Consider the following 25,101-nt stretch of genomic DNA (forward strand, 5'->3'; position numbering starts at 1 on the left):
TGAACCCCATAGAAAATTTGTGGGATATTGTGAAGAGAAAGTTGAGAGACGCAAGATCCAAAACTCTGGATGAGCTTAAGGCCGCTATCGAAGCATCCTGGGCCTCCATAACACCTCAGCAGTGCCACAGGCTGATTGCCTCCATGCCACGCCGCATTGAAGGCTGCAAAAGGATTGAGTGCCAAGTATTGAGTGCATAACTGAACATAATTATTTGAAGGTTGACTTTTTTGGTATTAAAACACATTTCTTTTATTGCTCAGATGAAATATTTATAACTAGATTACTTCAAACCTAAGGACCGGGAGATTTTCTCACTTTTATTTTTACCTTAGTTTTCTTCACCTCCAAGTTGAACTAGGGCAAAATGCCCCCGTCTGACCCCAAGGACAATAGCAGTATTCTACAACGACTTCCGTTTTTAGAAACGAAGATTCAACGGCTGGAGGTGAACTTTGAGATCAACACTACTTGTGGATATGAAACAACTATTCCTCAAATCAGCTTCCCCCACTCCCAAGGACAAAGCGACCAGCCCAAGCCTCAAAACATTGACTTTGTGGAAATCCCACTGAAAAACAGATTTTTTGCACTTCAGCACGAGCCTGAGTGAAAACCCACCTTCAAGCATCAGCAAAGAGGCTAAACCAACACATCCACCCCACAAAGTTCCGAAGGACAAAGTGACCACCAGGAAAACGAAAGGTATGCCAAGAGTGCTTATTGTTGGAGATGAGAGAGTAAATGGAATCAGTCATGTTTGGAATCCCAAGAAAACGAGAGTGGTTTCTTTTCTTGGTGACACTGTATCTGATTTGACTCGCAAAGTGCTCTCTCTAACCACTGATCAGCCAAACATTGAGACTTTAGTTGTGCATGTTGGAGCCAACGATCTGGCAAAGCAAAAATCGGAGATTCTGAAAAAGGACTTTAATATTCTTCTGGACACTATGGGAAGCTAAAAACAAAGTTATTTCTCAGTGGTCCAATTCCATCGCCTCGATGGGGAGACGAAAAACATTCCAGGCTGGACATGATAAACAAATGGCTGATTAAAACCTCCTCTGCCAGCACAGTGACCTTCATCGATAACCTCTGGACCTACTGGCAGCGCTTTCACCTCTTTGGAAGAGGCGGACGCAATCTGAACAAACACAGAATAAGGCTGCTCACTGCAAACATTTTTCATTTTATCAACAAGAACAACAATGTGGCCATAACTTCAGAAGAACAGGCTCAAGGATGTCTGACTAGGATGGAAGCCTCCGCTTATCATAACCACAGTGTCCCAAAACAAAGTGATACTGGGAACAGAATGACTGGTTCCCCTCCTCCTTCCCCCTCCCTAATCTTTCCCCCCTCCCTCTCTGCTCCTACACTCACTAACAAGATCAGAGTTTCCCAGAAAGTCAATCACTAAAGAAAGTCAGGCTGCACCTGAGCCGCCTGAAGATGCTGGTGGGGGATCCGGATCAGAGAGGAAGACCGTCAGACTCCTCCTCCTCCCAGCAGCATAGTATGGATCAACAGGTTCGCCTTGGCACAACTCTGACCTGACCACGACTCTGAGGATCCAGAACTCTGCGGTACTGAGGTCTGAGAAAGGGGGCCAGATATTATCTTTACACCCTCCAGAATGTGTCTGGCCCCCTGGCACTGCATAGCAGGACATTACCTGTCCAGATCACTGCAAGAAAGGTTACAAAAAATATAAATAGAAAAAGCAGTAGTCTTAATTCAAACCTCAGACTGATCCCCTGCCTAAAGGAACCTCAGACTGAAGAACTTTCAGCCTCCAAGTCACTTAAACTGGCTCTTTTAAATACCAGATCTCTAAATAAATTTTTTTAAGTGAAAATAGAAAACACAAAAAAGGAGGAGGCTCAATTGAAATATTGTGGCTTCAATATTTAAGAATACCATAAACTGTAGTAAAATCTCATTGGGTAATTTTATGTCTTCTGAATATCTTGGAATTGAGGTAAAAGGCCACAAACGAACTTTGACACTAACTCTATACAAAACCCCAACATATGTGGAAAATTTCTTTACGGACTTCAATGAGCTTCTATCTCTCATATGCATTGATTACGATTGTTTGATAATTGTCGGTGATTTCAACATTCATGTTGAAAACCTCCAAGACCGAGGAGCAAAAAAGCTCTTTAATATATTAGAGAGTTTTGGTTTAACACAACATGTCAAACAAGCAACACACACTCATGAACACATGAGTGTGTGTAAATGCACTGGACCCGGTTATCAGTAAGGGTGTGAATATTTAAAATGTCTGTAACTGATGGTGCCCTATCGATCACTTTGCTGTTATCTTTGACAGTTCTTTATCCGTTAACCCACTTGTACAAAAAGCTACTATCACAAAACGTATTTTCACAGAAAACACAGCAGAAACATTTAATCAAATCTACTCTTCTTCCTCACCCTTAAGCTATAATGACGTAGATAAGTTGGTAGATGATTTTCAGTGCAAACTTTCAGATATCATTGATTACATTGCCCCCACTAAAGTAAAGGTTGTGACTGGTAGGAAGAAATCTCGATGGAGAAATGCACAAACAGTTCAATTTGCAAGACAACTCTGCCGCAGGGCCGAACGGAAATGGCATAAAGCTCAACTGCATGTTTATTGTGACATCTACAAGCAAAGACTACGTAACTATCACACAACACTAAAACATGCAAGAGAGGCTTTCTTTGCAGATGTCATAAACAAAAGCATTAACAATGCTCGAGCTTTATTTACTACTGTTGACAGGCTCACAAATCCTCCGATGATGTTGCCACCTGAACTTCAATCTAATGCCGCCTGCAATAAGTTCCTCAGTTTCTTTTTAGAGAAAATTCAAAAGATCAGAGGACTAATCTGTACATCTACTCCAAAGACAGTACTAATGCTGTGCCCAAACAAAACAAATGCAGGAAAAATGACCCAATTTCAACTACTAAATTATAAAACCCTAGAAGAAATTATAAGTCAATTAAGCTCCGGTTCCTGCTGTCTGGATGTCCTGCCCACACATTTCTTTAAGAAAGTCCTGCCTGTCGTTGCTAATGATCTGATCCAAATAGTAAACTCATCGCTCTCTTCAGATGTTTTTCCCCAGGCTTTTAAAACAGCAGTTATCAAACCACTAATAAAAAAAGAGCAATTTAGACAAATCAATACTGCAGAATTACAGGCTGATCTCCAACCTCCCATTCATCAGCAAAATTATTGAAAAAGCAGTTTTTAAACAATTAAATAACTTCCTAACGATAATGAATCGGTTTGACTCCTTCCAGTCGGGTTTTCGTGCTCACCACAGCACGGAGACTGGCCTAGTCAAAGTGTTCAATGACATCCATATAAATACAGACTGTGGGAGAACCACAATGCTGGTTCTGTTGGACCTCAGTGCAGCTTTCGACACTGTTGACCACGACATTTTACTGAATTGACTGGAGAGTTGAGTCGGACTCTCCGGTCCAGTGCTCAACTGATTTGAATCTTACATAAAGAACAGGGATTTCTTTGTTTAAATCGGAAACTTCTCATCAGAGAGGTCAAAGGTCACGTGTGGGGTACCCCAAGGTTCAATCCTAGGACCCCTTCTTTTCAATATATTTATGCTCCCACTGGCTCAGTTTATAGCGGAAAATACGATTAGCTACCATAACTATGCAGATGATACACAGCTCTACATCACGATGTCACCAGGTGGCTCTGAACCCATCCAGTCACTTAATAGATGCTTAGAACAGATCAATGTGTGGATGTGCCAAAACTTTCTCCAGCTGAACCGAAACAAAACTGAAGTTATTATCTTTGGACCTAAAGAGGAGCGAACCCGAATCAACGCACAGCTTCAGTTATTACAACTAAAAACCAGCGATCAGGCCCGAAACCTGGGAGTAGTGATGGACTCTGACCTGAACCTTCAGAGCCACATTAAGACGGTCACAAAGTTGGCCTTCTATCACCTGAAGAACATCTCCAGGATTAGAGGACTGATGTCTCAGTGCGATCTAGAGAAACTCATCCAAGCGTTTATCTTTAGCCGCATTGATTAGTGCAACAGCGGGGGGGCGGGCGCCGATATATGTTTTCGCATCCACCTGAATAATGTGTAGTTGCGCCACTGTGTGGCTGCCTTGCTGAGTGCAATCAGTGAGCTCAGGTGTCAGCAGAGGCTGATTGAAGCCACAATAAAAGGAGCCGGGATGGAAGGAGAGGGGTGAAGACTGATCCTGTAAGTGACAGAGACGGATACAATGCCGAGCGAGGGGTAGAAGGAATCCGCACGTCAGGCACAGAGCACCGGGAGGTGAACCGACGGCCCAGTACAAAGGATCAGGGCAGAGGGAAACCTCTGCCTGCGCCTCTAAGTAGTGCTCCGTCTCGATCAGAGAGTATCGACAGGGAATATATCTCTCGACGAAGTTTTGGTGCGGGGATGCCAGCGTCTTCTTACTTCTTTCTTTCAGCTGGATCGGTCTGAAAAGAGACGTGGCACGCCGAAGAGGGGAGCAATGCTGAAGCGTCCCAGAGTCAGCTGGGGATCGGCAAGTGAGCATGCTGCAGGTGGATCGCCTTCACCTGGAGCCCAGGTGGAATCTGATCAGTGGCTTTATTTTAGGACATTTACTGACTCTTGGATTTTATTAAGAAGAAAATTACTGTTTTATTGAGTCACTGTTGAGGGGTCTCAGTTCAAATAAAACAATTTGAATTTGATTGTTCTGCTGTTTGGGTTTTTGACTTGTTTGCTCCCCCTTGTACCAAAGACGAAGTGTGGGGCCATATTGGTCACACTAGCATAAAGGTCTGGCTGTTAAACTGGACCAATCCTGGTCGCTATCAAGATTAATTTCTATTAGCAGCTTAACAAATCTTTGCATTACATTATCAAGGCACATTAAAACAAACCTTTATCTTGGCTTTTTCTATTCTTGCTCTTTCTTTTCTTCCTTCCTGAAGGATAAATCCTTTTTTGAGATAGTTTTGGTTACTTAACTTCTGACCGGAGCTTTGGACCTTAGATGCTCTGCTCATTGTACAGCAGCTCATGATACCAGCTGTATCTACTGTGGCCACAGGGGCCCACAAGAGCAATATTTTTTTTTCTTTTCATCAATAAAGTTATAATTTATACATATCACCATACCAACTTTATGTATAAAGTACTTTAAAACAACCACAGCTGATACAAAATAGGGTGCTGTGGTGGCAGAGGGGAAATCACAACCCATGTATTGAGGCCTTAGTCCTCATGCCGGTGGTCGCAAGCTTGATTCCCAGCCTGGTGACATTTGCCGCATGTCTTCCCCGTCTCTCATAACCCTCTTTCCTGTCAAACTACTTTCAAATAAAGGCCACTAGAGCCAACAAAACCTAAAAAAAACCAGCTGATACAAAGTGCTGTACATTAAAACACAACATAACAATAAAAAAATAAAAACTTACAGTTTAAAAACAAAAACATGCAGTTTAAAACTAGATTCCGCTGAAGTTGAAAGCCAAGTAAAATAGATGGGTTTTAAGTTGAACTTTATCAAATATATATTATATTATTGTTAAAACAAATAACTTAATAGTGAAATTGATTAATCACAAATACAAGTGGCCAAAATGAGTTTTCTCTGCAGGGTGTCTACAGAGAAAACTTCTATGAAGCTCGGTCATCCAGGAGGGACTCAGAGTAGAGCCGCTGCTCCTCCACGTCAAGAGGAGCCAGTTGAGGCTCGGGCATCTGGTCAGGATGCCTCCTGGACGCCTCCCTGGTGAGGTGTTCCGGGCACATCCCACCCAGAGGAGGCCCTGAGGAAGACCCAGGACACGCAGGAGTGACTATGTCTCTCGGCTGGCCTGGGAACGCCTTGGGGTTCCCCCGGAGGAGCTGGAAGAAGTGGTTGGGGAGAGGGAAGTCTGGGCCTCCCTTCTGAAGCTGCTGCCCCTGTGACCCGACCCCGGATGAAGCGGCAGAAAATGGATGGATGGTGAAATTGTGTGTTTTTAATATTATGACATAGAAATTATTACTAAAAAATAAGCTCCATTGAGGGGGCCCCCTAGTGGCCTTGGGGCCCTAAGTGGCTGCTTAGTTTGCTTTGCCAGTCCTGGTCCTGATGTGTGTGGTTTGTATCCAAATGCAGCAGGCAGGAGATGAAAAAGTTCTGTTGTAGATTTAATTAAAAATCTAATTTAAAGAAAAACAAAGAGCAAGGAACAAAAATAAACCCAAACCAGAGACATGAAGAGACCAAGAGGAAACCAGGGCGAAGGGATGAGGAGCAGTGGCCTGGTGTAACAAGATGAACCGGCAAGTAACCGTCTGTGATTTGACTAATTAGAAACGTGATTATATATTCATCTGCTAATAAAAAAACATGTTTTATGAGGCTAAAGGTTAGTTTAGTGTAAAGTGGAGCTAATGTTCTAACAAAGTTCAAGTTAAGGACACGCATGAATACAAAAATAGAAAAATACTCCTGATGCCACAATGTGAAAAACATAAATGTAACTAAAATGTCCTTTGTAAAAGAAACTATGAATCTTGTGATTTTCATAGACAAGAAATGTTGCAAGAAATTCATAAGGAACACTCTGTTATGGACAAAAGGACTCTTTGTCTTTTCTGTTTTATCTGCTCACGTACACGGCTGCATGCTGACATAACCACAACATTTAAGACTGACAACAGTCACACACAAAGAAAAACTGATGAAGGCATGAAACACCTTAGAGAGGAAGCAGAATGAGAAGAAAATAAAGCAGAACTTGCTCTACAATCTTTGCTTCACTTGGTGTCTCCCCTAAGGTGAGCTGAGTGGAGCTCAGCTGGACGGAGAATGTTAATAATAATAATAATAATAATACATTTTATTTCAAAGGCGCCTTTCTGGCACTCAAGGACACCGTACAATAATAAAAAATAAAAAAACTGTGACAGAAACAAATAAAATGTAACAAGTAAAAGTAGATAAAAATAAATAAAACAAAACAATGTATCTATATAAAAACTATGTAAAATCAGGCAAACCAATTGTGTCATGTGGAAAAGGCAGATCTAAAAAGGTGAGTTTTGAGTTCGGTTTTAAAATTTGATAATGACTTTATGTTTCTAAGGTATGGTGGTAATGAGTTCCATAGTTGGGGAGCAGAGCGACTGAAAGCTCTGCTCCCCATGGTGGTGAGACGGGCAGAGGGGACAGTGAAATGGATTGAGGAGGATGATCTGAGGGAGCGAGAGGGAATGGCAATATGAATAAGATTTGAAAGATATGGTGGGGAGAGATTGTAAAGGGCCTTGAAAGTGTACAGAAGAATTTTGTAATCTATGCGGAACTTGGTGGGCAGCCAATGGAGTCTTTGCAGGACAGGAGTGATGTGGTGCATGGATGGGGTTTTTGTAATGATACGGGCAGCTGAATTCTGGACCAGTTGGAGCTTATGAAGAGATTTCTGGGTGAGACCAAACAGAAGGGAGTTGCAGTAGTCCAGGCGTGATGTCACAAGACAGTGAACAAGGATGGCAGTGGAATGGGGAGTAAGGGAGGGGCGGAGGCGGTTGATGTTGCGTAGGTGAAAATAAGCCGAGCGGGTAATGTTGTTAATATGAGACTGGAAAGACAGGGTGCTGTCAAGGATGACACCCAGACTCTTTACCTGAGGGGAGGGAGAAACGGGACAGTTATCAATTACAAGACTGAAGCTTTTGATTTTGGCCAGAGTAGATTTGGTACCAATGAGAAGAACCTCTGTTTTATCACTGTTAAGCTGAAGCAGATTTGAGGAGAACCAGGATTTTATTTCAGTCAAGCAGTCAGTAAGCGAAGATGGTGGGAGGTTGGAGGCGGGCTTACTGGAAACATAGAGCTGGGTGTCATCCGCATAACAGTGGAAATCAATGCCATACTTGCGGAAAATATTGCCAAGGGGAAGGAGATAAATAATGAAGAGAAGGGGCCCTAAGACAGATCCCTGTGGAACTCCTGATGTTACTCTCTATCTGCTCCATTTGGACGACATGGAAACATTTGATCATTTTCTGCATTAAAGCCTGTTTTATATTTAAAATTCAAAGCTCATTATTTCTCAATGTAATGATACTGGGATTTTAGTCGGGTCTTTTGGTGCATCATAGTTGGAGAATAGATGAATCAATGAAAGAAATAAAACAAATCTTTGCTTCTGTCATGATAAATGTCTTTATTTTTGTCACATCACTAACACACTTTATGGGTCACTTCTACCACAGAGGTCCTGTGTAAAGCCTTGCACAAATAAGGTGATGCTTATTTGTAAAAAAAAAAAGAAAGAAAAGACAAGTTTTTGCATCAGTGATACCTTTTACACAAATCTGCTTTTTACACAAACATCCAACACAAACCTTCACTTTTAAATTGAAAACAGAAAAATCCAATGAAAATATTTTACAACAAACATTCTTATTTTCATTAAGTCCAGAAAGGAAAGCAGGCAAGTGTGGCAGCTGACTGTATTTCTACAAGGCGAAGCGTTTCTGGTGTAAAGCATGAGCATATATTTTTCTCAGTAGCCTGTGAGATATGCATTGCATAAGCTGCCTTATTGCTGTTGCATACACATACAAATTAATGTTAGCTACAATACTGTGCATGTCTTTTCAAAGTACTGTCCTTTCTTCCTATATTCTTCTTGGAGAACATGCAGTGATGATGTTGTGAATGGATTTGTTTCTTAGTAATGGAGCGGCTCTAAGCATGTCAGCTTTAGCTCTTTCTTTATTTTATAATGTCTTCCTAGTCTTCTGTTTTCATAACTTCAAACAAGAGCAGCTTACCTGCCTATGAAATATACCACACATTTATTTCACAGGTTCAAAAGCACTGATGTATTAAGATGTTTGCTATAATATTACAACGCTATGAAAACTCAACACAACAGACAACATGGAAGACATGAATAAAACATCAGTTCAACCATTTTCCATTTTTTTGATTGAACCTTTTCCTACATATACACTTTTATTCACTAATAAAATTTAATCCGTTTTTTTCATTGTTTCTTAAGTTATGTTTATTTTGCTTTTTCTTTTACTTCCATGGCATTCTGGCTTTGTTTTGTTGTCTTTCCCTACCTGTCCTTTCCTTGTCTTAATATCTGGTTTTCTGACCTTAGTCTTGAGTAAACATAGTGAAAATTGGTCATTAATTTTAATTTTGCAGTCATTTCCCTCCAGCAGACTGTTAGCTTGGAATGGAAACCATCTAGTTATTTATTTTTTAATAAGGAAGTGAGTCAAAGTTTAGAAATAAAATATAAGTTAAAAAAGGTGAAAGTCCATCTTGATTTTTAAATTTTTATTTTGCTTTGAAAGAGTTGACGGCGTTGAAATATTAAGTGGTCCATATCTGTGGTTTCCTAACATAAGATGAGAGTGAAATCGCTTCAGATATTAAACTAAATTACCAGAAAGATCACGGAGAAGCACATTTATGCTAAAAGGTGTTAGAAGAGATAAAAACAGTATCTACGACAAGATAAAATAAATACATTGTATTGGCAGTTGATGCTGTCTCTTTTAGGCCTCATCTCACCAAACTGGTACCAGTGTCTAACTTGTTCAAGAACTTATTAAACTATACTTATCACCAAGTCATTAAGTGCTACTTCTGAAAACAAAAGAAGCCAGTAGCCAGTCAAAACATCATAATCACCGTGTCTGAAACGCCGCAGTTTAGTTTAGTTTTTGAAAATACAGCAGGATAATAAAAAGAAACAGAAATCCAACACCTCACACTGTAAATGCACCCATTTCTACCATTTTTAGTCCAGTTTGTAACTCAAATATCTTAGTAGACTTGAAATTAGACAAAACTAACTTTGCAGCCAGATGGAGGAGTTTGTTTTAAGCAAATAATTCCTTAATATTGGCAAAAAAAGTAAGTTTTAAGTGAAATAATCTGCCAGTGGATCTAGTACTTTTTAAAAATCAATAAGGAATTATTAACTTTAAACAAGCTCATATTTGATGCTAAAGAGTTACTTGTTGATTTTGTCTTATTTCAAGTGAGCTAAGACATTTGCACTAGGAACTAGACTAAAACAATTTGGTAAGATTTTGTGTTTTTGCAGAGCAGTAACGGTAAGATACTGGATTAGTGTCAGAACTACATATGCAAAATTATTTTCCTGCACCTTATTTTGAAATCACTCCTCAAGGTGTTTAAGTAAGTCATTATTTTAAATTTAAACAACAAAACTTATTTCGAAATCAGTTTGATAACATCGAGGGACTCTTAAAATCTCCACAGTTTTAATAAATTATGCCCTAGCAGCTGTTTAATCCTCTGTTCTGTTCTTGTGCAGATCAGCTAATCAGGATTGTGAGGCGTTCACAAGTAGGAAGGCACCGTCATGAAACTTTGGACCGATATTGAAATCCGATGTTAACAGTGCTGCTATGGCCAATGACATGATATTTTATTCTTCCCTTCCTTTTTCACACTGTAAGAAAACCACCAAAATGCTGACATTGATTCTCCGTTGCAGGTAAACAATCCTGCGCTGCGTTTATCACTGTCACATGACCAAATAACAACCACCTGAGACTAAATGAAACGTCTGTATTTTAACAGTGTAGGATGGTGAATTTATTACGCTGCCATTTTGTTAGTCACAAGCTGCTAGTTTGGGGACCACCAGTCTAGTTCAATAAATCAACATTTCTTTACTAGCTGGAGTTACAAACCACTGATTTTCAGCGAGCAGTTTCTTGGACATCACATTTTTGGTGCTACAATATTAAGCTCTGATATTTGTTCATAGATTCAGCTTAAGAAATGAGCAAAAACATTTTTTGTGACAAACTGCCATCAACTATGAGGCAAAATATCTTTGCTCAAAACTCTGTTTCATGCCTGAATGATTCAGAGGTCAGCAGCTTAACAAGCAACAAAAACAATCTGCAGAAAAACCTTCAGAAATCATGAAATATTGATCAGGACTATTTTAAGAACTAAGACAGGCTGAAGCAAAGTAAAAACAAATGAGAAGACTAGTGTTGCATTATTGATAATGAATACTTAATAATCTAACACACACTGACCGCAGCGTTGTCTGTGAACAACAAGACGAAGAGTATTTTAAATTGTGTGTGGAAAATATGCACATTATCTGTTTTTTGTTAGTTTGCCAAAGAGTGGAAATAAAACATGAACAGATCAATCAACAAGGTTTTCAACATTATCTCACAAATTAAAATAATGTTTTAAATTAAAATCCAAATGAAGACAATGTGGACATTTCTTCTAATTATTTGGGTTATTATCAGTTTTAATTAGTCAGTTGGAAGGATAATTGTTGATGCACAATTTAATGCAGCAAAGTGAAATTCGCACATTACCTTGAAGTATCGCATTAAGCAATAAATATTGCTAACAGCTAACCGAAACTCAAAATAAAGCTGTTAATAAAACTTAAAAATTAACAAGGATAATTTAAAAAGTATTTTAATACAGAAACCATGCAGTTTTTTCAGTCATTGATATTATTCACAGTGTGAAAGCCATTTTCTGGAAAGTATCTGGAGATCTGAATCCAATCATATGAATGGAATGTTAAGTGGAAGGAAAATTGTGGTAAACGGAGCCCAAACCAAGTCAACATCACTTTCTGTAGGCTTATAATGTTATATTAAAGGTAATTTTTTTCTTAGTCTATTCTAATATTCAGATTTATGAAACTTTGAAGACGTTAGGCTCATCATTAACTCTAATCCATTTCATCAAGATTAACGAAAGTAATCGACTTTAATCCCTATCTGTACAAAGAATCTTTATAATATGAGTTTCACTTTTTACTTAAATTATTGAGATCCTTGAATAATAGTCATTTCACCTCATATGCTATATAATGTGTCACGTAAAGATGTTCACACTTTTCAAACCTTGAAACCGATAATATGATCCCAAACCAGGGGACCATGAACAAATAAATAACGTGTCAAGTGGCAACTGTCACAAGATTGTGTAATGTTCAGATATTTGAAATGCCATCACTTTACATTCCTAGTTCCTGTCACATAATTTGTCTGCACAAAAGAGCAGACAGAATAAATAATTAATGGATGGACTCTATGATGACCTAAAAATATCTCATAACTCTGCAACATGTTAGTTAAAGGTGACCTATTATCCAAATGTCACATTTGCAGGTTTTTGTATTTCATTTGTGTTTCTACTGCTTCTAAAAACAGCAAAACGTTTAAAAATACCCACCCAGCTGTTTTTTGGAAACAAGCTAAAGTTTTATGGTGTCTGGAAAATGAGCCGCTTCAAAAACCTCCTGAATGTTAAATGACATTAGGTGGGCACTGCACTGTTACCTAGCAACCAAAGTGGGGCTGAAGCTTGTTTGGTCAGCTGGTTTCACTGCTGTATGCTGTACAATGGCTGCTGGAAGTTGATGATTTACCATCTACAAACCATTTGATACATTCTTGTTGGTTGTACAGAAGGCTCTACTAATTCTTTTCAAGGATGTACGGTTGTATAATTATGTATCTGTTTTCAGCCATTTTCATGTGTAGAGTGTAAACGTTGAGTTGGCGGCCCGGCCAGCAGCTTATTTTGATTTAAAGTAACATGAGGCCCTAAAACAGCTCATTCTGAAAAGAACAGAGTAAATGTCATCTAATAATTATTTTGTGCAAAGATAATGCCCATAGACCAATCCTAACTTGACCAAGGAAGCAAAATAGGTCACCTTTAATTGTTAACTCTTAAAAATCTGTGTGCAGTCCAGATATTGGAAGAGCCATCAGTTTACATTCCTATTTTCTGTAATATAATCTGTCTGCTCAAAAAGATAAATAATTTATATATGAACTCTATGACTGCCTAAAAAGATTTCATAACTCTCCAAAAAGTTAGTTAATACAAGAATGCTTTTATATACTGAACAGCTGAACTGGAAATGTTAGCTTTTCCTTTTCCTTTACATTACACTAAATTCTCTCTAAAGTCCACAAACTGCACCATCTGTTTGCGAGCGTGGGAGATGACTGGTGTGAGTGGAGTACCAGGTGTGGCGGCACCAGGAGTGGAAGCTGCAGGTGTGGTGGCTCCAGGTGTTCCTCCTGGAGTGGTACCCGGTGTTGTGCCGGGAGTGGCAGGAATGATAACAACCGGCGTCGGGCTGGGGCTTTCAGCTCCGCCTGCAGCCTCCAGTCGAGGGGTGGACGTGACAAAGCGGGCTTCTCTGATCCGATAGGGTCTTCTGTAGGAGGAAATAGGTGACAGCTCTGAGCCCCAGCCCAGGTAGCTGCCGCTGGACGGCGACGGTGCATCTGCACTGAAATATAGAGTAGTGTTGGATTCTGCTGGGGTTCCCTCCTTCTTCTCTGGGGAGGCCAACAGGAGAGGAGAGCGGCGCTCAGGGGACCAGCCGGGTGTCTTGATGTCCAGAGACGCCACGGAGGAGGACGCCTCTGTGAGAGACGCGGCGTTGCTGTCGATGTGGCGGAGGCTTCCTCCATATTGAGGAGATGACAGAGACGGTGAGCCGTAAGCAGCGCTCTGGAAGTCCTCCTCACCTTCAGATTTAGAGCAAAACAGTCAATGTCCAAAGCTGCGTTTCCACTCACCTTAAAATTGCATAAATTCTAAAAATAAAATGTTGAATATAAAGAAGGTAATTAAAGAAAACATACATTTTGTTTCAAAAAAAGGTTTTGTTGCCAGGCAGACATGGGCAGAGGACCCAAAACTTGTACTTAGGTAAAAGTAGCACTTCTTCAACATAGTTTTACTCAAGTAGAAGTAGAAAGTAGCCATTACAAAAAGTATTTGGTAAAAAGTCTACTGATCAATTTAATCAATCATTTAATATTTTAAAAGTACATCGTCAGATGGAGAAAAATATAACGTTATGGGAAAAGTTTGGTATTTTAAGGACGAAAATGACAAATTCATATAAATAACAAAAAATAAAATCAGGCAAAAAAAAAAATCTGATCAAATTAGTTTCTTTCGGTGCTGTGGTGACGCAGGGGCAAAGCACAGCCCACTTTTTGAGGCCTTAGTCCTTGTGGTAGCTGCCGCAAGGACAGCTGTCACAGCTGTCCTTGCTGTGGCAGGGGACACAGCAAGGACAGCTGTGTCCCCTGCCACAGCCTGGTGACCAGGCCGAGAATCTGGTGACCTTTGCCAAATATCTTCCCCCTCTCTAATTACCCTGTTTCCTGTCAAACTACTTTCAAATAAAGGCCGCTAGAGCCAACAAAACCTTTTAAAAAATCAGTTTCTTTCAATTAAAAAACTAGTGAAACTTTAACAAAAAGTGTGTGTCTGGTGAATTTCTGGATAAAACACGTTTGTTTTTCATTCAGTAGGTAGAAAAATCCAGATGTTTTACTCAAGTAAAGATAATTCATCATAAAATTACTCAAGTTAAAAGTACAGGGTAATAAAAATAATCCTAAAAGTAAAAAAGTTACTCAAGTAAATGCAATTGAGTAACTTGTTACTACCAAGCTCTGGCACCAGAATGATATAGTTTTTCCACAATATTGAAATTATTATATTTTGTGTGATGTGTGATTTTAATTGCATTGGTTATTTAAAGTTGCAGTATTTAACTTTTATAAAAAGTATTTTTGACATATTTGTTGAAACTGTCACCTTGTGACAGATAATCTGTGAAAAACAATCAAGCTCCTCTGTCTCCTCCCAGGGCTAACTAGAAACAACCACTCAGAGACAGGAGGTGGGTCTTAGCGCTGTCAATCACCCGTGTTTAAGAATGAAGGGTGTATAAGTAAATTGTCTCAAAACAGTATTTACAGCTTGCTTCTACTGCCCCCAAATGGCCAAACACTTTATAACAGTGCTTCTGGTTTTCCACCTTTATCGTCTGATGGAGCCGCGCTTAATTCGTCCTCTGTGGTTTCCTCAGGAATGACCTCCTGGAAAGGGATGATCTCTGGAAACCTCATGTCCTTGATGGTTGTGGGAGGAGCTTTTCTCACTGGTCGGGCCACAACGCTGCTGTGAGCTGGTTTAGGTGGCTGGACGACTTCACTCACCTGGGATACAGAAAAGAAAAGACAGCTAATGGCGACTGCGGTCAACACAGATGCACACAGTTTTCATCTTTCATCAATTTCACACCAATTGGGTTTTAGTTCAAGGTTTCTGACAGAATATCTTGCCTGAGGAGTTTGGACGACCTGTGGTGGAGGAAGTGGGGGGGGCGGTTGAGGAACTGGGTGTGAGATTTGAAGAACTCTCGGTTGAGGAGGTGGAACCTGACAAATAGGAATTAAAAAAAGCCCCCATTACATTATTTCAAAATAAACCAATCTTGTCTGGAAGGGAGGACATTTTTCCTCATTCCACAAACACAAACATCAATAAAGTTTACACTTTGTAACTTAAAAGAAAGGTAAAATTAAGGGAGTCTTCAACTGGTTGGATTAGGGACCCATATTGCAACATTTGTTACATCTTCAGCCGGTGCTGTTCACTTTCACACTACAATGTGTCAAACAAACCAAATTAATTTAATAACCTGTTTCACCCTTCGCCTGAGGTGGCGATACACCAAGAACCACTGAAGGAAACAACATGAAACCTGCTGAAGGAGACACTAAGCATAACTTCCTTCATCATTAAATGTAAACTGAAATGGAGTCAGGTTGTTTTACTTCTCTTTTGTCTTTGGTAAAAGACCACAAGTCATTTCTTTTTCTAATGCTAGACTTTGCCATTTGTTTTGGTTGTATTTACCCAGAATGCCCTGCACTATAGTCCACTTCCTGCATTTGGAGAGGTTGCATCCACATATGCATTCGAACCGCACCAGAGTTCACTTCAACCTAATAGAGACCTGAGTTTGGCAATTTTGGTCTCTATCAGAGTTTGATTGTGAATTCACAACTCCCAGACTTTCTAGATAAACAAACTAGAGTTTGATTAAAATGGACTAAACAGGGCCTGGTGTGAATGCACATTAAATTTAATCATTAAACGGAGACCAGCAGTTCAGGAGAGCAACAAACCCGGGGTACGTGATGCATGTCAGGGGAGTGAACCTCTTCAGGGAGACCCATGAGTCCAGCCAGTCCGCCTTCTCCGTACGCTGTCCAGATCCTGGAAACGTCTCCTGTCTTAAGAGCTAAACGAATCAGCAGCCAGTGGTGATGCTTCCAGCCTTCCCATTGGATGGGCAGGTCCATGAGGGTCCCACCTCCTGAAAATAAAGTTTTTAAGCAACATGTTTTGATTAAACAACATACTGTTCCGGATTTTAACAAGTGGCACATCTGGGACTCAAACAAAACAGGTCAAAATAGAAAGTAAAAAATAAAATAATTATTTAACGCACATTATAAAAACAGTTACAAAAACGATAAATATGCAGACAAGTCGATCACCAACCAGACAATGTTGTACGGTGATGGAAATTGGGCTCGACTTTCTCCTCCAGTGAGAGTGTAGATCCTCGCTCCATGCAAGCCCCACCGATCCCCCTGTGGCGAATACTCTGGAAGATCTCAAAAGACTTGGGGTGCAGGAAACGGTAGTACAGCACCAACGCTATCACACCTGCAGAGGGAAAGCACTCATCAGACAGTAGACTTTCATTAAAAACATTCAGGGAAAACAGAAAGTTTTAAAATGTCAGTGTATGCTGTATAGAGAAACAAGCTGCATGCCTTACCAATGAGGAAGCTGCAAAAGACTGCAGCCGGGATCCCCACAGTGTCCCAGGACACCATTGCAAAAAACCAGGAGGAGGCCAGAAGAAGAAGAGCGTTCTCTAAAAACATGACCTGTGGGTTGTAGAGGGGGTTGAAATTTATGTAACAAATTAGACTTTACTGTCTCTTGTAGGTATATTTTACAATGTTTGTGTTATCTAACATTTTAGCAGTCAGATTTCAGATTTAATTAACATCAGATTAATTACCCCTATCTCACTTATGTCTTTCTGGTTGAGATCAGAAATGTGACTTTCTTTTGAAATTTCCAACTTCCCTACCCCTGATTAAAAGCACATCCCTGCAGCAGGAAGCTGCCACCATCCTATTTCATGGAAGGAATGTTAGGGACTTACTCCACATATAGCGCTTTGCATTTGGGCCACAAAGATCAATCTTGTTGTCATCTGCCTTGTTTATCTACTGCAAACAATACTTTCTTTCAACAGAGGTTTTCTTGCTGCCATTATTAAACAAATGCCAGAGAGATGAGCTAGCAGACAGACGTACCAGGTAAAACGCAGCCATGCGGTACCTGGATGGACCGTACTTCACGTTGAGGAAGAGAAAGACATGAACGGCTCCCAGGACGAGGTTGAAAATACTCCATCGACTAGTTGAACGGATGACGTCGGTCTGCTGAGACACCATCCAGAAAGTCGCACCCAGCCAGTGCACACCTGTCACAAACACACACTTCCAAAGTCAGTTTCAAACACCTTACAAATATGAAGTAAAACGTTTAAAAGTGGGCTGGATAAACGTGCTACTCTTACCTGAGCAAATTTTCTGGACTCTCTACCCACTGTGATTTTAGTCATTTACTTATGTTAGTCTAACATTCAGCAGGCACAGACACGCCTGCAGTTTTTGTTAAAATTTCATAAGTTTCACATTGAAAGAAATTGTAAAAATATTTATTTTACTGATTTTGTTATTTTGTAAATATGTTATTGAAAAACGTTTTTCATTTTGATCTTTAAAATACCAAAAAGTTCACATAACTTTATATTTTGGTCCATCTGATGATGTAATTTTAAAATATAATTGGTGTTTTCATCAGTTACTCAGTAAGCCTTACCAAGTACTTTTTTTTACTTTTTCACTTGATTGAAATAGACTGGAGTACTGCTACTCTTACTGCAGTACAAGTTTGGTTACTCTTCCTGCCTCTTAAACTGAGGTAACTGGACCGCAGCGTAAGCTCTTGGCTTACCAATGACTCCCAGGACCCACTGCTTGAAGATGCGTGTGAAGAGCATGAGCACAGCAAACCGGGATCCCAACATGCCAACCTGAATGAACACAGAATGCATCTTTACACACAGGAAACAAAAACGACTGCTGTGAGTTTCAGGCATATGTGCTGAATAATGCCCACCCTCCACAGGAGTCGGCAAAGAATGGCAGCTGGAGTCATGTGCAGGTGTCCCGGTCTGATGAGCGAGCAGGATCTGGCGTAGAGAACCAGCGCCCAGGCCAGAGACAGCAAACACACAGCAAAACACACCGAGGCTGCAGGGAGGAAAGAGCAGGGAGTTATTGCGCCCTCTACTGCGCATGCAGGACTCTTTCAGGTCGTTTGTGGTTCACACTGGAGATCACATACAAGAGTTGCATGTATTTAGAAGTGTGAACGGCCTCGACCAAAACAAATCGGATTTGGGTCACTTCAAGCTCAATTCTATAAAATTTTAATTTTGTTGAGACTAACTGATTACATTTAAACGTTGTGAGCTGTTCTGCTGTCTTTATTCAGCCACACACACTAATCATACACTGTGGTCTTCACGTTCGGCTCACCAGGAGAGCGGACTCCCATGTCGGTACAGATCAGTACGTAGGTCTGGAGCAGCGTTTCGGGGAGCGTCACCACCAAGGCCTCAAACAGACGTAACGCAGATACATCAGCCTGCTGCATGATTTCTCCATACACTTCCTCATCCGGGAGACGCATACAATCCCACAGCCTGTCGGGGACAAACATGGCAGCCAATGATCAGACACGAGGTTAAATGAAATAAATGTACAGCTTTGTAAAGTCTGCTCACCTTTTAAAGATACCCAGGTGTAATATGTGAGTCCATCTGAGAGATTTCCTGGGGATTTTTCCATCTGAGAGATACCACAGATAACTGAGCCACTGTGGACCCCAACCTGCAAACACGCAGGGGAAGAAAAGTTAAAATGAATGCAATTTTCACTGTATGGCTGTAATTGGATTTATTTGGTCTGATTCTTTTTTTTACCTGGTAGCAGGAAGAGTGCCGTGAAGCCAGCAAGATGAGCATAGCAGTAGTTGTGGCCAATCCAAATGTAATACACAAAGCAGTAGATCACTGGGAAAAGCACAGGAAACACAGTAAATAAAGCAGAACCTCTATGTAAAATACATATTTTACATGTTTTTTTACAGAGTCTGATTTCTCACAGAAAATAAAGATCAGTATGTCTAATTCTGCAGCGTGTCAGAACTTGATTTGAAGATTTATGAACTGCAAGTTTCAAAGGGTTGTAATTTTTAAAAAAATTACTATAATACACACAGCAAAAAATTGTTATATCTTGATTGTTATTTTAACAGTTATTTATAAACATATACATATATTTTTAAATTGTACTCCTGGTGTCTATGCTGGAGTAACATATGCATACTATAACTGAAAATTATTTGATCCTTACTTTACAAATTTGTACGCAGAGACCCTTGAATTTGTAATTTGTATTAATTGGTCGTCTATGGAAACACGGAAGATTATAAGTTAGAGAAATAAGTCTGACTCCAAAACATACTTACTGTTATTGATCTAGTAAATCATATGAATCAACTAATTTTAGTGCAAAGCAACATGCATTCTGTAAAATGTTGAGTTCTGCTGTTGGATTATAGCAGAAAACCATGAAACTAGAGGTTTCATGTCATTTACATGCAAACAATCTGCAACAGAGTGGATTGTGATGGATGTAGAGATGGACTTGAAGTATTGTTGGGATATTTTGTGGTACTGGTTTAACAAACAGTAGAGAAAAAAGTAAAAATTGCTATCCTGACAATATGGACAGTTTTTATTTTTAATCAGTATTAATTGAAATTTATGACAACAATGAATCACAATTCCTATCATGATAAGAAATTTATCATGATAAATGATAAACAATACGACCCTATCACTAATTTCTGTTAGAAAGTCCCTAAAATAGTTTGCCATAACATTTGGGCTGTTTTTTTTTTTTTAATTTTGCAACTAATTCTACAGATTTAACCTCGAGGTTTACATGTAAATGACAGTAATTTGTTAATAATACTCTGCAGTGTTTGGGATATAATAGATCCTGTATGTTATGACTGTCCAGATTCAGTTTGTATGACCTCTGTTCAACATCTCATTAGTGACAACAGCTGCTCAAACGTCTCTGCATCATCATCATCATCATCCTCCCGCAGTTCTGCCTCCCTGCATTCCTCCATACATGTAATCTGAACCTCCGAGCTGCCAAACAGGCGGGCTGTCCGGCACAGACTAGGCCCCATCCCGGGGTAAACGCCCATCCCCTCATCCATCCAAAAAGAGCGCTAAAATATAACATGGCACCTCTTGGACTGAATCACAAAATATCACACAGACCATTTAAAGAGGAGGCTTTAAGGCAGGGAACACGCTGACATGAGTCAGCAGTCTGGATGCATGCAGGTTTAAAAACAGGGAACACTCTGCAGATCCCGCTGCGGTCTATTATTCATGATAACAGAGGCCAGCTTTAAACTGAGAATGAGTTTAAAACTCAGAGCTGCAGATGCTGATGCTGAATCCTGTCTGTGGCGCCCCGCATCCACACAGCGCAGGAAACCCGCATCTCACCGCAAACATAACAGAACCAGATCCGATTATTACGAGATCAGCACAGCAAACACGCAGGTTTTTATCTACCCTGTGTAGAGAAAAGAGTGGACGGAGTGAGATGAGAGCGAGATGAGTGTCCCAGGTAGCACTCACCGGCCGTCCTCTCCGCAACGATCAGGAATGCGGTAAAAATGAAAACGCAAACTTGGCAACACGGCATGCAGCCTCCGCCGTTGCTCGGGGTGGCCGTGTAATCCCTCATGGTGGAGTGAAAAAGATGATCAGTTCCTCGGATTCACAGAGAAGGATGAATGCAGGCCGGTGTGGTTCTGCTCCCGCCCGGTCCAGCTGCGGCAGATCTGCGCCCCCCCCCCCAAGTCCCACCGTCACCGCCCGACCGTCCTGTTAAAGCGACACAGCACGATGCGGACACACCAGCAAGACTTTAATTGTATTTATGTGGCCAAGTGTAGACAAATAAGCCAAACACATCCAGCTGAAAAACGTAAGGTTTTATTTCCCAAATGTCCTCAGATGGAACATTATTAACTTTAATAAAGAAACTCGTGAAAGGTGTTTCCCTAACTCGAGAATCACAAATAAAAACGTTGACACCAGAAAAAGACAAAATGGACCAAAAAGACACAGAAAAGCACCACTACATAGACATTCTATATGCAGTACATTTATAATAAAACAACATGCTACTTTGCAAGAAACATTACTTTAAACATGTATAACATTTCGAAGGACCTCAAAGAAATCAACAAACTGAAACTCACTTCCAAACGGCCAACAGCCTGTCCAGAGTGAAGCCGATTCTCACCCTGGACATTTTATCTCCCCTCTGAACAACACAAATACTCAAAACAGGTCAAACAAACGACATACTGAGGCCACAACCTCAGAAATCGGCTTATATTTTTATATTTTTATATTAAACACTCACGTCGTAGAGCCATGTGATCTCCCTCAACGGTTGTATCGGCCAGATCTCACTGCTCACGGGCATAAATCAATTAAAATAAAACCTCACTGTTACAAAAAAAAGAAGAAAAATCCATCCATTTTCTTTACACCCTTGTCCCTCAGTGGGGTCGGGAGGGCTGCTGGTGCCTATCTAACGTTCCAGGGGAGAGGCGGGGTCACCCTGGACAGGTCATCAGTCTGTCGCAGGACAACACAGAGACACAAACAACCATACACGCACACACTCAAACCTAGGGACAATTTGGAGAGGCCAATTAACGTGAATCATGTTTTTGGACTGTGGGAGGAAGGCGGAGTACCTGGAGAAAACCCACGCATGCACAGGGAGAACATGCAAACTCCATGCAGAAAGACCGGGGCCGGGAGTCGAACCCAGAACCTTCTTGCTGCAAGGCAACAGCTCTACCAATTTTGCAGTACAAAGCTTATACAATGCAGCTGATTCCTAGGTCATGTTACCAAGTTATGAAGTTTTTTTTTTGCTGTCACCTTTACAACTTCAGATCGGGACCAACGGCTGTTCCGCAGATTAACGCTTATAAGAAGCCCAGTTACTCCACAGTGCCACCTGCTGGACACTTTGAAACCCGCTGTAGACAAACAGAAAATAAAGGTGACTTCACTTTAGGCATTATGATGATGGATTGTTTAATTACAGTAAAACTAATAACTGGAATAATAGGTGCTGTGAATTATATTAATAAAAGAGCCAGCAAAAGCTTACAGCACCTGGTATTCCCAGGCGGTCTCCCATCCAAGTACTGACCAGGCCCGACCCTGCTTAGCTTCCGAGATCAGACGAGATCGGGCGTGTTCAGGGTGGTATGGCCGTAAGCGATGAACCAAGCGCGACACAGACAATTTATTTGACACCAAGAAGCGAGAGCTGTGCATTTTGTTTTTATGTCGTTTTTCATTGTCACCAGCATTTTTTCATCGCTACAGCTAACATTACGCTGCTATCAGTCTTGGCGTCTCTTCCACTAAGTTTACAAACATCATATAGAAATTCCCTCTGTGAAAACAACTAACTAGACGACAATTGTTCACTGAAACGTTTGAGAAAACCGTCTTCAAATATTCAAAGTTGGGAATAACAGGTGCTGTGAGCTTTTGCTACCACCAGGGGGCACTTACGATTTACACTTTGCATTTTCACACTTTTTAACTCAACACGGGCATAAACTTGTACATTTACTCATCTTCCTGGCACATTTTGCTTCAGTGTCGTCTTTCACAAAAGATATTTTAATAAAAGAGCCAGCAAAAGCTTACAGCACCTGGTATTCCCAGGCGGTCTCCCATCCAAGTACTGACCAGGCCCGACCCTGCTTAGCTTCCGAGATCAGACGAGATCGGGCGTGTTCAGGGTGGTATGGCCGTAAGCGAAGGACTAACAGCGACACAGACAATTTATTTGACACCAAGAAGTGATGGAACTCCATCTTCTGTCACTAAACTGTCGATATTTGATGTTTTGAAGTATAAGCAAAATGTTTATTGCTTTGTTAAACAATGTCACAGTAAGTTTGACTATAAAGATTTTTTTTTCATTTTAACAAAATAGTAAAAGACTATTAAGGCACCTAATAAGGCATACTTTGTTGACATAAAGTAGCATGTATGTAATCACTGAAATTATTTTATTGAAATATAATTATCAATCAATCAATCAATCAAATTTTATTTGTATAGCACATTTCAGCAGCAAGGCATTTCAAGGTGCTTTACATAATTAAAAAACAAAATAAGCATTAGACAATATTTGAAAAGTACTGTACTTACAAATATTACTGAAGGGTATTTATTTTGAGATTTGTTTAAGTTTACTAAATTATACATGGCACCTATTTGAGAATACCAAAAGTACAACTTCAGAAAAGTATTTTGTATATATTTTTAAAATGTACTTTTAAAATATAATTATTTTTGCAAATAAATGCAAAGTGTATTTTTTAAAAGCATTATCCAAATGTTTATATATTTTTGAGAAAATATACTTTTAGAAAGTGTACCAAAAATACATATTTAAAAAGAGTATTAGAAGCATGTTCTTAAAATATATTTATTTTACAGTTTACAGGTTTGATTGAGCAGAAAAGGTGTATCGTCTTGGCTTTTCTGAATCGTCCAGCATTAACCCTTTACAATGCAAAATTCTCATCACTTTCAAATACTTGACTATTTTGCATGTACTCAACTCAAACAGATTAATTTATCAAACTTTTTTTTTCAAAAGTTGATGTCATTTGTTTAAGATGAATACAAACAACAAGTAAATGAGAATTAAGTTATGTTCACTTGAAATCTATAATTTACAAGACGGTTTAGTTTTACAGCGTAGAGCAGTAAGAGCCCATATTTGATGCTGGAGAAATGTTTTTCTTTTCAATGCTGTCTGGGAATATGTTAAGTGAAGATAACAGCAGAGCGTCTCTCTTGTGATCAGGTAGATCCGTCTCTAAGGTGTATCGTAGGTGAGGGAAATCATACAGATTGATGTCATGGCTGGACACCAGGAAGACCTGTGGAGACTCAAATCCTTGATCCTTAAGACCTGTGTTAAAACAGGAAACATTCATGTTATACATCTTTGCAGTTTCATCTATTTTCTTTTAAAGTATATTAAAAATGTTTTAACACTCTTCAGAACAACAGCCAGTGGACGACGCTTACTTTTAACACAATCATCTCTGATCTGTGTTAAGGTATTCTCTTGGCTGAAATCCTTTTTTCTTTGTTCATCTCGTAAATTATGGTCAACCTTTGAGCGAACAAAGTAGAAATTCTTCCCCATCTTCTTGATCTCCTTCGCAAGTTTAGCATCATTTTCTCTGAAGCGATCAGCTGAGATGATGATGAAGAAGTCAAACTTCTTAAATCCAACAAGATTCAAATAGTTTTTAGCTGGAAACCTGGTGGTTCCGATTCCAGGAAGGTCACTGAAGATGATATTGGGATAGTTTGGATGAGGATATTCTTTTACCTCCAAGGTGGTTTCTTTAACACCAGTTGGAGCAGCATCTTCACTGTCGTCTTCTACCTCTCTGAAGGCATTGACAAATGAGGATTTACCAGAACCGGTCTCTCCAGTGATTGCTATGTTTAGTGGTACATTGTTTTTACTTTCCAGATATTCTCTGATTCCTGCAGCTGCTACGTCACTGCTGTTTCCCATAGCATTTTTCATTGCTGGCATCATTTCTGGATCTGCTTCCCACGGTTGCTCCATGCTGATCTATGAACACAAGAAAGACATAAAACATGTAAATACTGTTATGGATAAATTAATCTGTGTTTCTCCTTTATCTCTTTTAGCTGCTTTCATGTGCAAACATTTATGCACATACATATGTCAGTTTAAGAAAATGACTTCACAGGCCTGCACCCTCATTAGGGTGTAGCCTAGATAGATGCGATAAAGGAGGAGAATGCTATAGTCTGGGGCCACTTTTTGTTATCCTCTAAGGAAGCAAATCGATCTTCACAGGAGATAAGCCAGTGTTGTGTCAGAGTAACATACA

General features: G+C 40.0%; 2 protein-coding genes and 2 non-coding genes across 4 annotated transcripts; all 4 read right to left on the reverse strand.

Moving 5' to 3' along the window:
• Positions 1-8,184: 8,184 nt before the first annotated feature.
• LOC103462786 (XK-related protein 5-like) lies at positions 8,185-20,968 on the reverse strand. Its single transcript, XM_008405782.3, has 13 exons — positions 20,741-20,968; positions 18,995-19,084; positions 18,797-18,902; positions 18,549-18,715; positions 18,127-18,260; positions 17,962-18,040; positions 17,256-17,425; positions 16,706-16,817; positions 16,423-16,590; positions 16,044-16,234; positions 15,195-15,290; positions 14,888-15,068; positions 8,185-13,577 (listed from the first exon to the last, which is right to left on the reverse strand). Exons 1-13 carry the CDS (start codon positions 20,847-20,849, stop codon positions 12,985-12,987), a joined length of 2,196 nt encoding a protein of 731 aa, XP_008404004.2. The 5' UTR covers positions 20,850-20,968; the 3' UTR covers positions 8,185-12,984.
• A 1,326-nt stretch (positions 20,969-22,294) lies between these two features.
• LOC145551222 (5S ribosomal RNA) lies at positions 22,295-22,413 on the reverse strand. The gene has a single exon (XR_014087062.1). It is a non-coding gene; the product is annotated as a 5S ribosomal RNA (ribosomal RNA).
• A 432-nt stretch (positions 22,414-22,845) lies between these two features.
• LOC145551223 (5S ribosomal RNA) lies at positions 22,846-22,964 on the reverse strand. Its single transcript, XR_014087063.1, has one exon. It is a non-coding gene; the product is annotated as a 5S ribosomal RNA (ribosomal RNA).
• Positions 22,965-23,623: 659 nt separating this feature from the next.
• LOC145551130 (T-cell-specific guanine nucleotide triphosphate-binding protein 2-like) lies at positions 23,624-25,002 on the reverse strand. Its single transcript, XM_081605293.1, has 2 exons — positions 24,254-25,002; positions 23,624-24,134 (listed from the first exon to the last, which is right to left on the reverse strand). Exons 1-2 carry the CDS (start codon positions 24,807-24,809, stop codon positions 23,911-23,913), a joined length of 780 nt encoding a protein of 259 aa, XP_081461419.1. The 5' UTR covers positions 24,810-25,002; the 3' UTR covers positions 23,624-23,910.
• Between the last annotated feature and the right edge of the window lie 99 nt (positions 25,003-25,101).

The sequence above is a fragment of the Poecilia reticulata genome, chromosome 3 (genome assembly GCF_904066995.2).
Source record: "Poecilia reticulata chromosome 3, P_reticulata-male-v2, whole genome shotgun sequence".
In the NCBI taxonomy this organism is placed as follows: Eukaryota; Metazoa; Chordata; class Actinopteri; order Cyprinodontiformes; family Poeciliidae; genus Poecilia; species Poecilia reticulata.